General features: G+C 42.3%; 1 protein-coding gene across 5 annotated transcripts in view; it reads left to right on the top strand.

Moving 5' to 3' along the window:
- The window catches only part of cdc42bpab (CDC42 binding protein kinase alpha (DMPK-like) b), a 67,729-nt gene that overhangs the window by 42,499 nt on the left and 12,587 nt on the right, over positions 1-12,643 (top strand). For 3 of the 5 annotated variants that reach the window (XM_079291312.1, XM_079291310.1, XM_079291309.1), the window contains exons 11-24: positions 810-988; positions 1,165-1,287; positions 1,523-1,656; positions 2,650-2,771; positions 2,899-3,019; positions 3,219-3,329; positions 3,665-3,912; positions 5,180-5,285; positions 7,660-7,784; positions 8,475-8,580; positions 8,776-8,924; positions 9,076-9,167; positions 9,657-9,733; positions 12,386-12,430. In XM_079291312.1, the coding sequence (XP_079147438.1) occupies positions 810-988; positions 1,165-1,287; positions 1,523-1,656; positions 2,650-2,771; positions 2,899-3,019; positions 3,219-3,329; positions 3,665-3,912; positions 5,180-5,285; positions 7,660-7,784; positions 8,475-8,580; positions 8,776-8,924; positions 9,076-9,167; positions 9,657-9,733; positions 12,386-12,430 (1,738 nt within the window). Of the gene's footprint in view, positions 1-809; positions 989-1,164; positions 1,288-1,522; positions 1,657-2,649; positions 2,772-2,898; positions 3,020-3,218; positions 3,330-3,664; positions 3,913-5,179; positions 5,286-7,659; positions 7,785-8,474; positions 8,581-8,775; positions 8,925-9,075; positions 9,168-9,656; positions 9,734-9,982; positions 10,031-12,385; positions 12,431-12,643 lie in introns of all 5 variants that reach the window. The other 2 variants (XM_079291313.1, XM_079291311.1) reach the window with 2 other exon arrangements.

The raw sequence follows: 12,643 nt of genomic DNA, 5'->3' as shown, positions 1-12,643 counted from the left end.
TAAAAACATGGAGAAAATAGATTTTTTTTATGTCTGTAGCCTACAGTATTTTCTGATTCATGTAACGCTACTAGGAAATATCCAAAATGTCCTCTGTAAAAACGTTTGACATATCAATGCAATGAAACAATCATTTTGAACCTGGCTTTACCCAATGATCAGATTTCTCTTCTGGAAATGATACAAAAAATACAAAATAAGAAGGTTTCATGGTAATATCGTTGAGTTACACGTTTGACCGTATTCACCTGCAGGGTCTCCCCTTTAAATAAATAGAGAAGCGTGGCACCTTGTCACAGTCTAGCATGAAATATAATTAGCCATTCTAAATGGTCAGCCTGCTCCTCATCCATCTAAAGAGGTGTAGGAGTGCTGAAGTAGCCTCCCTCCCGAATAAGGTGGTGTTCACACTGAAGGCTGCCTGTGAGAAAGCAGCAAACCCACCACTTACTTTCTTATCTCTTCAAGGCTCGGTGATAACGGCCTTTTCCACTCTTTCTTTCTCTCCTCTTCCCCCCGCTCTCTCTCTCACACATCTTCCTTTATGTGGCTGTCATTCCTCCCTCTCTCCCTTCCTCCATGACTCAACATCCTCTCCACGTTCAACTCATCTCTATCTTCTGTCGTCCACTTCTCTTTCCTGTTTCCCCTCTCCTGCTGTTTCCCTCCGTCTCTTTCCCTCCCTTAACTTTCATTTTGAATGTTTGTATACTGTTAAAACCACATTATCCTCATTTATCCCCACTCGTTTCATCACCGGTACGGTTCTCATGCCTCCTACACCTTTTCCCCGGCCTCCTCCCCTGTAGTTCCCTCTCCGACCGGGCTTGCCTGCGACAGCTGGCGGGGGAGTCGGGTAAGGCGGGCCAGGACCAGTTGGACCTGGATGTCCAGCGCAGCCTGGAGGACAGCCTGGCCACAGAGGCCTATGAGAGGAGGATCCGCCGCCTGGAGCAGGAGAAAGTGGAGCTTTGCCGCAAACTGCAAGGTGAGGCTGACGAAACGGCTCGTCTTTGCAATTTGAGGCGGAGAGAGAGAAGAGACGCATACTGTACTTTCATTGGTCTAACTGGAATGCAGACAAAGTTGAATCGCATATTAGCGCAACTTTTTTAAAAGTATAGCAAAGCACGAAACTGATGCCTCCTACCTGACCGGTTGCAGAGGCAACTCAGACGGTGCAGGCCCTGCAGCACCCAACAGGAGAGGGCCCTCCCAGCGCCAACAAGGAGGTGGAGATCAGGAGTCTGAAGAGTGAGATCGACATCCTCAAGAAGCAGATCGCTGGTCAGGATGTTTCTGTTTTTGTTCATATTTAGTTCAGCTCAGTAGTACAGTAGGTTTCATGCACCCGCCAACCGAAGGGGACATTCGCTCCACCAGATTTTGAGATTAATAAAACTCTGAACAGAACTGTGGAGTATTTGTAAACCTTGGAAACAAACTAACACAGCCACAGTCAAATTCTGTTCCAAGCTAAAGTAAGGTTTCATTCCATTTGAAACCTTTGCATGTGTGTCAGACTCGGGCCAGCTTGAGAAGCAGCTGGAGGACGTGTCGCTGGCCCGCAGGGACCTGGAGGACTCATCGAAACACGCCAAGACTCTGGAGAGACGGATGAAGAGCGTTGCACAGGAGAAGGATGACATGCACAAGGTAGAACCAGCAGTGTTCTGTCTGCGCATGGGTTTTGTATTTTCTGTATATTTATTTAAATACTGTGCCCATATTATCTATAGTAACACAAATGTAGCACTTAGTCTCGAGGGACAACAATGCTTCAAAAAGTACTTCAGTGGTGTTTTATTTTTTTAAACTTTTTTTTACTTTTTTTGAGAATTGTACCGATACCAGTAACTGAAAGGCATCCGATAAAGCCTAAAACACTGGATCAGGTATCGGCGAGCATGTGAATCTATGCACTGATGCGATTTTGTGTAATATTATCATTTATCAGCTAATTTATGCTACGGAGGAAAAACAACTAATACATGTCACTGGCGACCCGATCGGTACATCCGGAGTGCTGCTACTGTACATGTGGACCCAGCACTACACACCTGTAGTTAAAGCCTCTCATGCACCCTGTGTTTCCCTCATAGTATTACATCGTGAAGATGTCTAGCTACTTAACGTTAGCAGCACGGTCCTGCTCAGCTACATATTGGAACTAACAGCTGGTAAAGGGTTGCATTGTGTTACACTGTGATGTGTTCAAGCCCTGTTCTGTAAAGAATGACGATTGGGCAAAGTTCAATTGTAACCTCATCAAGATGTGTTCAAATGTAATATTTTGAACACGTCCAGTTGTTTGAAGGAGACTTTTTCACAGCAATATAAAATAGATATTTGAGGGAATGATGCCCTGTGTAACCTTTTTGTTTTAACGCGTATCAGATTGGTATTGTGTATCAGCCAATTTGCAAGTTCATGTATCTGCAGTACTTTTCTTCACATGAGCACTTAAAAAGAGAACCGGAACTAAAGCGGCTCCTACAAACACACCATCGATGTTCATATAGAAACCAGACTGCTCAGCTTTGATTAAAAAAAAGGTCAATTCAACCATTCTTGGATTGAGATTAATTGTCCTAGGAGCCACTGTAAGAATCTAAATGTGTATTGACACCCTCCCTTTTGTCTGGCCAGGATCTTCTGGAGGCCAATGAGAAGCTGAAGTCTCAGTCCAAAGAGCTGAAGGAAGCTCACAGCCAGAGGAAACTGGCCATGCAGGAGTTTTCTGAGCTTAACGAGAGACTCACAGACCTCAGGTAGGATCACTGCTCCAGACCATTCCTCAAAACAAACACTAGTTTTTGAATGCCCAATCTGTTCGTCTAGGTGGTCATATACTTGCTCAGAGTTTCTCCCTCACCTTTGACTGAACATTTCTCCCAGGTCGGTAAAGCAGCGCCTGACTCGCCAGGTGCGCGACAAGGAGGAGGAGATGGAGAGCAATGGTCAGAAGGTCGAGGCTCTCCGCCTTGAGGTGCGGAAGGCCGAGAGGGGCAAGAAGGAGGTAGAGTAGTCTCCCTGTGGTTGCTAGCACACCCTGTTCTGTCTCCATCCACTGGTTGGTGCACAATTCAAGCTTCTACTGCCTTCTGTGTGTTGTAGAAATATTTACAGATCTCATGAATATTTAGACGGTAGATGTCGCGGTGGCTGTAGAATGGTCTATGCTCTCCTCCAAATTAGAGTTTTTCTGCTCGAATCAGATGGAGGTGCAGGCGGAGGAGCGGGCGGCGGAGGCTCAGAAGGAGAGGAAGCTGAGGGAGCGTAACGAGCAGTACAGCCGACAGCTGGAGGAGGAGCTGGAAGGGCTGAAGGTAAGTGTGCCAACAAACACAGCTGAACACGAACCTGTCCGTCTACGGAGCCTCTGTGCATCCTTAGAAGAGAACACTTTAGCCCAGAAGCTTCGGGCAGCTGTGTGTTTGGTCTGTGCTAATCTCTATAAAGAGATTCAGTACTCGCATGAAGAGTCTGGAGGTTCTGGTTTCCCCTTGCCCCCTGAAGCTTATCTGTCATCAGAGCAATGGTTGATGGCTTCTGAGATTGGCTCTGTACTTATTGGTCCTTCCACGCTCCTTTCTCCATACTTTACTTATCTTCATCTCACCCCGCCCCCCCCTCCACTTTTCTCCATCTCCTCACCACCCAGGTGAAGCAGGCCGGCTCCTCTGCTGGCCCGGCTTCGGCGGACCAGACCCAGGAGGTGGGCCGCCTGCGGGGGGACCTGGAGAAGAAGACAGTCCTGTACGAGGAGGAGTTGGCGCGCAGGGAGGCGCAGCACGGCACCGAGCTGAAGGCCCTGCGCAAGGAGCTGCGGGACGCCGAGGGCCAACACCTGGCGCTGCAGAAAGAGATCCTGATGCTCAAAGACAAGCTGGACAAGACTCGCCGTGAGAGGTGCTCTTTTCCTTCTTTCCATCCGATCAAGGCACATGTCTTTTTAGTTTTTTTTTACTTCTGTATTTCTGGTTTCGTGGAGTCCAATATCTGGGCTATCATGACGTTACTTTAGTTTCCTTTATTGTCTTTTCCAGTGATGATTGTGTGAGGTAATTACCATCCTATCAACAAGTCCCTGTCTGGTTTTAATGTGTAGTAACTGTGAAGTGCTGTTTCTTTTGAATAGTTATATTTGATTATAATATTAACCCAACCAGAGAATACATCCTGATGCAGGTAACCTCTTTGCAAGGGTTTCCAAATACTTTCAACGCTCCATATTGACCCCTGTTCCTCAGGAGGTGCATTTAGATCAAGAGTGCCATTTCAAAGATGGTTTCTACTGCTTCAGAGAACCCGTCTACTGATATGATATAGAGATCCTTCAACAACTCTTGTCAAGCCTCTGAATGAGAGCTGCTGGTGTTTACCTCAGTGGGTCACATCCTGAGCCCGGAAGCTGAAGTTGAAAGCAAATACCCGAGTGAGGCAATAACAGTGCTGTCGAGATGATACATCGTCATTTTACATGTTTACGGAAATCTTGGGTTTATTTCTGAATTGAAACACACTGGCAATTTATATATCTTATTGTGACTTAAAGTGTAGATTTGAATGGTATAATTAGGATGAAAATGGTTGGATGTGTCGAAAAATCAGTCTAAATGTGCCAACTCTGATATTAAAATACCAAGAAATCAAAATGAGTAATTTATTATTCTGCTGCAGACCCCCTGGTAGGTACTCGGGGCACCTGATCCCATGTTGAAAACCGCTGGATTAATCGCATTTAATAAGATGTTGTTGTTGAGGAGAAAGCTGTCGAGCTTTGTTTTTGTGCCCTGCAGCATAACTTCCCTGCCTGGTGTTACTGACACATTATTCTCACTGCTTTCTAATTAGTTTTATAACACACCGCCGTATCAGATTCTAACTGCATTAATGTGTTTGGGCTGAATAACGGTGACCTGGGTTGAGCACCAAGCCGTGGATTTAGGTCTTAGAGGAAATGTGTGGAGTCTGAGGCCCACACACCAACATGGGTAGGAGGACAGAGGAGGTATTCTAAGAGATTGGTAGTTTTCATTTCATGTATGTATTTCAAGTATGTACGTTTAATGTAGAGTACCTGCATTTGAATTTAGGAGGATGGAAAGCAGAAATATCCTCCCACGAAATAAAAAACTGACAAGTTTAACAATCGGCGTGCGTGTGCTTCCTCCAGCCAAAGCGAGCGGGAGGAGTGTGAGACCGAGTACAAGCAGAAGTACGAGAGGGAGAGAGTCCTGCTCACTGAGGAAAATAAGAAGCTGTCCAGTGAACTGGATAAGGTAAGAGATTTGTTTACATGCACACAAACTAAAATCACTCGGGTTAAAAGCTGTGAAGTGATCTGTTCATCTCTTATCTCTACCACACACACATGCACACACAAAAATAAAATACAACTCCCTAACCCCAAGTAACCCGGCCCAAACCCTTTCATCACATTCCTCTCGCTCAGCTCTGCCAAAGCAATCACGGTTCAATATCCCCCATGAAAGCACTCTGTAGCTTCCTGCACATGCAGATGGAACGGCTCTCTGGATTTCTCTCTATTGACTTTGGAATTCGCTGTTGGAAGTTCAAGAAGGCTCCGAATTTAAACAATGTCTGAGGGAGCGGGAGGCATTTGGACATATGGAATAAAATGTCGGTGTTGTTTTTAAAGTCTGCAACTGATAAAATGGAAAGTATCTGGATGAAATGGAGCCAGTATGGATGTGGCTGCCACCAGAGTGAAAGCACACGTCACGCTACATATTTAATGTATTATTCTGTTATTTCACATTCTGAAAAGTGATATTTATAGAAGCTTAAGAACTCAGATTAGCACAGATTAGATGTTTCTGTATGATTTGCTTCTCAGTACAAAACAGTCCTTGAATACGTTTGGAGAGCGTGAAAATATTATTGTTTTGACTCGTCTTATCTTTCAAAGGAAGGCGCTGAAGCGCAACTCTGTTTGTTTAGGAGCAAAATCAGGCTTCAATTCAGAATGTCTTTACGTGCATGTTCTCAGAGCGGGGAAACCTCTGCAGTTTGTCGAGTAATGACGCAGAAAGTCCAGCTCTGCTGTAGCAGTTCAGCCAGACATGAGACTCTTTTCACTGCGTGTTTGGAAGTGAACAGGAGCGTTAGATAAGTTCCTCTTGCAAGGATGTTTTCACATTCTCATTCTAAATCTTTGTTTGCTCGTACGATTCAGATCCACCAAACTCCACAAACCTGCCCGTAAAATATTCGTAGAGGATGTTTAAGGCTCTCATAAAATTGGCAAGCCATGATTGTACATCACGCTGCAAAATAATGTCCTGGTGTCTGATGGTCATTTCCAAACCTGTGCAGACATCCGCGTGATACTCCGTCACATCGGGGTACGAGAGCCTCATTTACAAGTCAAACTCCAAAACCAACGGACCAAATAAGTCAAGATGTACTTGATTTATTGTGTGACAGATGTTGTTGGCACCGGTATATCAGCAGATATAAATCAAATCCACCTTCAGTGATTTCATGTATTTCAAACCATGAAGTACATTGGACCTTATGCAAGAACATTTCTCTAATTATTTTGTACGAGTGTGCCACTTCAAGGACTTCTCGTAATGCGAGGATGTGCCGGGGATCGCACCGGCAACATTGTGATTAAAGGTCGACCCGCTCTACCCACCATGCAACAGCTGCCCCCTTGAAGTGTGTGTGTGCGTGTGTGTGCGTGCGTGCGCACAAACTATTATTAAACATCTCCGTCTTGGTTAACAGCAGACTAGCTGCACATGACATGGGTTCCCAGCTAAGAAAATATGACAAAATACCAGGAAGTTGGTGAAAGGTTTCCTAAATCACTCGTACAAGCTATTTAAGAAGGAATCTGTTGGCATGGGGGGTTCTTGCGTGAGGCCCATTGTGTTTCTGATGAGGTGCGGCGTCTCTGTTTCTATTAGCATCATTACTGGGAGTCCATTTTGGAATGCAGCATATGTCATTTCGTGGGCTCCTACTCAAAGATTCACAGCACATGCCAAAGAAGCAAATATTTATTTCAGTTCCATGTTTGCGTTCATTACAGCGGCTCGAAGGCGTTTTCCCAAAAACTTAATTTATGACCGTGACCGACTACATATATTCCAAACGTTAGCGACCAGCTCCAGGATTGGAAAGCCATTGCGAAACAAAAATAACTTAGTATTTTAACATACACATTACATCAGCCTTTAAAGTTGCCTTGCACTCAAAAAGAGACTGAGCCCACAAAGCAGGTATTCCAGCAAACAATGGGGCAGTTTTACACTTGTAATGACACAACTTTCTTGAGATGAGTCACCTTTTACTCTGTGTAGGTGCGTGTGCGGGAGTCCACACACTTCCTTAGCAGCCCTGTAGTCTAGCGGGGTTGAGCACCTAGGAGTTAAATCCTAACGACTGTCATAACAATACAATGATTCATCCTCCATATTGAACCAGTCATCACGTTCAAGGCTGAGCACCTGTTACACTCATTACACAGGTCCTGTGATGTAATGTCACTCTATTTCTATATAAATGAATCCATTTAGCACATGTCACAGTTCCTAGAGAGCTTTACGGCTCTACCCTTTTTAGTATGATGGTGAATATGATCTGTTTTCATTACTCGTGTGTGTGTGTGTGTTTTCCCCTCAGCTGACCAGCATGTTTGAGAAGGTGAGCAGCTCCAACAGGCAGCTGGAGGACGAGATGAGGGAGCTGGCTGACAAAAAGGAGAGTGTAGCTCACTGGGAGGCCCAGATCACGGAAATCATCCAATGGTGAGACACGCGCACACACACACGCACACACAGGGACTTTCTCCAACCACCACAATACTTGCTGAGGCACATACTTTCCCATTAATGCTTGAGCACAAGCTGAAACACAGCTATGTTCAGTCAGCCACACACGCACACACTCCCATGCTGTTTAGTCGGGTATTGAGTAGCTGCAGCATTTCTCACATGCCTCCAAAGATCTTAGTGCTACTTGAACCTCCCTTTCTCTCAGATCACTTCCCATTGCAACTGACACCTCGCCAGCTGCTCGGCTTCTTTCTGTTGGACAAACCCTGCAGTCCTCACATAGCACACATACCACACAATCACTCACACACACACACACACACACACACACGATACATCCATTCAGATACTCACATACACCAATGCACACACTCACATTCCAAACATGCACATACAAATGCTGAGCCTGGAATGCATTTCTAGAAGAATTTAGTGATGCATGTTGCCCCCTGGTGGAGTAGCAGTGCTGCTGCAGTGGACAAACTGGATCAGTTAGTGGGTGGTATATTACACGTAGTCCTTATCGTTAAACAGTCTGAACAGTTATGAGGCAGGCCTTCAGTATTAATGGTTATGGGTGAAAGTATGTCCTTGGAATGTCTTTGCATGTATAGTAATGCAAATATGTGTATTTGCGCGCGTGTGTGTGTGTGTTTTCTGCAGGGTGAGTGATGAGAAGGATGCTCGGGGTTACCTGCAGGCTCTGGCCACCAAGATGACAGAAGAGCTGGAGGGACTGAGAAACACCAGCCTGGGAGCGAGAGCCATGGTGACACACACACACACATACGCTCTGTCTCAAACTGCGGTAGGGGCTGTTAAGTCAAATGAAAAATCCTCTATTATTTAGATGCAGGCTGTAATTAAGATACAGATGATGAATGTCCTCCTCCTCTCTCACTTCTCCTTCCATCTTTTACCGTTTTTCGTTTCATTTACTAACTTTCTTTCCTCTGTGTTCCAGGATATGCCGTGGAAGATGCGGCGCTTCGCCAAGCTGGACATGTCGGCCCGTCTGGAGCTGCAGTCTTCCTTAGACGCTGAGATTAGAGCCAAGCAGGGCATCCAGGATGAGTTGAACAAGGTCAAGGCCAACAACATGTCCACAGAATGGTACGAATGCTTTGTAACATCAGTGAAAACATGAATTATTCAAATAAAGAAATCACTGAAAAACATTTGTTTTGTTGTTTCTTTCTTAAAGAAAAAAATCTTTATGAAAGTCTGCATAGTATGTGACTCATCGTTGTCTGTGAACCACCAGTAAACTGCAGGATGTGGAGAGTAAGAACCAGGAGCTGCTGGCCGAGATCGACAGGCTGAAGAAAGAGACGGAGGAGCTGCGGCTACGAAGAGGTACGACTGAGAATATATCAAACGACCTCCGTTTTCTTGTCACCATAATGCACAAAGAATGACGTAGCAAATGTGTTGATGTATATATTTATAATTTCTACTGTGGCCCCTAAAGTGCTAATGGCCCATTGATGCAGACAAAAACATACCCTTGCTATTGTTATAATACATTTTTCAAATACAGTGGTCTTTGAAAACACATGGGAGGATACGTTATATTGACACACACTGAAACCTTTCGTGAGAGATTCTCTGTGAAAGGAGGGATAACTACACCAGGGACCCAAATTAGAGGGTTTTGCGTCAGCAGCCCTATTTTAGAAATACAACCATGTGCTATGTACATGAAATGTATTGTTACTAAGGTCATATGAAACACCCCCCACGTCTGAGAAATGGTCCTGTGACTCATTTTGTTTAAGTCACCCTTTGATGTCTTAATATCACTACTTAACCACCACTATTGTGTGATTTGTTTTGTGTCTGTAGGTGTCAAGCACCAGGATTCCCAGAATTCCTTCTTGGCTTTTCTCAACGCCCCCACGTCGGCGCTAGACCAGTTTGATGTAAGTATTCAGGACAAAAGATCTAACAGAGGCTCATATGTGATCAACCCTAAATCTGTCTGCAGTTAAAGATTTTAAATCTATGCTCATAAACAACCTCAAAATCATAAATCTGCAGGAAATAAAATTATATCTGTGCTTTTTATTCACGCTTTTATGTTGGTTTTTTTGTTCACATACATTTCTTGAGATCTTTATTTTTGTTCTATCTTTTTGGTTGTTTCCTTGCTTCATTCTCTGGTACATCAGGACTCTTATTCCTCATCCTCATCTTCTTTAATTGAGTTTTGGGAAGACGTAAGTTTCTCTTGATTAGGCAGAGGTGTGCGTGTGTGTAGCAGTAGCTGTATGCTGTAAGACTCTGAGTATTTTATTGGCAGAGAAAGACAGGATAGATTTCTGTCTCCATATTGCGTCTTGTGAGTTTGTGCCTGTGCATCAGTGTAACTGAGGGCAGAACCACTGCAAACACTGTCAGTCCTTTCATTTTAACAAGGTCTAAATCTTATTTTTTTTACAAGAAGTACAAAATACATGCAATGAGATTAATTAATGCGCTTCTAATTCACATTGTGCATATACTTGTTAAGATTGTGGTGTTTTTTGCAGTCTGCTGCCATTTTTTTCTGTTGCTTGCTAGTTCTTTTAGGCCAGTGGGCTAGTTGAATGGCTTTGTATTAGCTTTCTGGTGCTCGAACAGAACCACTACGTACATTTTCTAAATCCCCTTTCCTCTATTGTTTTATCATTTTGTAGCCAGAAAGAGAACTTGAGTTGTCGCTGTGCTCCATGTTTGCTTTTCCAGCTCACTTTCCATCGCCATGTGTATTTTTTCCATTTGCACCCATCCACCCTTTCCAGCCTCTGTCCTCATCTCAACTCTGGTGGACATACAGTAGTCTAATGCAGTGATTCCAGTAATGAACTGTTCCCCAGGTTGTACTTGAGCAATTGCCAGGGAGCATGTTGAAAGCTCAACTAATTAACTCATCTGAACTAAACTAAGTCAACTACAATATATAGAAAATGTGATTTAATTGAAGAAATGCATCTACAATTTTTGTTGGGGAGACAAATAAACAAAAAAAATCACAAAAAAATTAACTTAAGATCACACTAGTGTGATCTTAAGTTAATTTTATAAAACAAGTAAGCTGAGTCAGATAAATGGTTAAAATAGTTAGCTAAAAGTAATGGATAAATGGTTAAAATAGTTAGCTAAAAGAAATGGATAAATGGTTAAAATAGTTAGCTAAAAGTAATGGTTCATGGTTAAAATAGTTAGCTGAAAGTAATGCATAAATGGTTAAAATAGTTAGCAAAAAGTAATGGTTAATGGTTAAAATAGTTTGCTAAAAGTAATGCATAGCCATGCACATAGTTAGCTAAAAGTAATGGTAAATGGTTAAAATAGTTAGCTAAAAGTAATGGTTGATGGTTAAAATAGGTAGCTAAAAGTAATGGATAAATGGTTAGCTAAAAGTAATGGATACATGGTTGAAATAGTTAGCTAAAAGTAATGGATAAATGGTTCAAATGGTTAGCTAAATGGTTAATGGTTGAAATAGTTAGCTAAAAGTAATGGTTAATGGTTCAAATAGTTAGCTGCAAGTAATGCATAAATGGTTAAAATAGTTAGCTAAAAGTAATGGTTAATGGTTAAAATAGTTAGCTAAAAGTAATGGTTAATGGTTAAAATAGTTAGCTAAAAGTAATGGATAAATGGTTAGCTAAAAGTAATGGATACATGGTTGAAATAGTTAGCTAAAAGTAATGAATAAATGGTTAAAATAGTTAGCTAAATGGTTAATGGTTGAAATAGTTCGCTAAACGTAATGGACAAATGGTTAAAATAGTTAGCTTAATGGTTAAAATAGTTAGCTAAAAGTAATCGGTAAATGGTTAAAATAGTTAGCTAAAAGTAATGGTTAATGGTTAAAATAGGTAGCTAAAAGTAATGGATAAATATTAGCTAAAAGTAATGGGTACATGGTTGAAATAGTTAGCTAAAAGTAATGGATAAATGGTTAAAATAGTTAGCTTAATGGTTGAAATAGTTAGCTAAATGGTTAATGGTTGAAATAGTTAGCTAAAAGTAATGGATAAATGGTTAGCTAAATGGTTAATGGTTGAAATAGGTTGCTAAAAGTAATGGTTAATGATTAAAATAGTTAGCTAAAAGTAATGTTTAATGGTCAAAATAGTTAGCTGAAAGTAATGGATAAATGGTTAGCTAAAAGTAATGGATAAATGGTTAAAATGGTTAGCTAAATGGTCAATGGTTGAAATAGTTCGCTAAAAGTAATGGATAAATGGTTAAAATGGTTAGCTAAATGGTCAATGGTTGAAATAGTTCGCTAAAAGTAATGGATAAATGGTTAAAATAGTTCGCTAAAAGTAATGGATACATGGTTGAAATAGTTAGCAAAAAGTAATGGATAAATAGTTAGCTAAAAGTAATGGATAAACGGCTGTGTTGGTTATAAAAAAAGAGTTCGGGAACCACTGAACTGATGTAATACAGGCTTATATTACCATTTTCACATTTCTCCCTCAGTCTGTTTAACTGTGTTTTCAGCTCTGTTAGACAGCCTTTCTGATATTCACTCATCTCTCTATCTCTGCCACGCTCTGCCTCTCCTGCCACTGAAGCGCTCGCCATCCGTTGGCCGATCTAGCAAAGGCAAAGGCAGACGCGTAAGCACCATCACTGCGCTCTGTGGTTTCATTGAGCCCTTCTAAATGTGCTGTCTCTTCACATTGATGTTTGATTTGTGTGGATCTCCTGTGTGTGTGTGTGTGTTTACTGTGGCTGTCTGATTGCGTGGCATGGGTTCTGAGAAATATAATATTTTGACATTTGTGTGTGTGTGGCAAATGTGTCTGATATTCTTTGTTTTATTTCTTTGT

The sequence above is a fragment of the Melanostigma gelatinosum genome, assembly GCF_949748355.1.
Source record: "Melanostigma gelatinosum genome assembly, chromosome: 19".
In the NCBI taxonomy this organism is placed as follows: Eukaryota; Metazoa; Chordata; class Actinopteri; order Perciformes; family Zoarcidae; genus Melanostigma; species Melanostigma gelatinosum.
The sequence above is the reverse complement of the archived record's forward strand: the minus strand, read 5'-3'. Positions and strand labels throughout refer to the sequence as shown.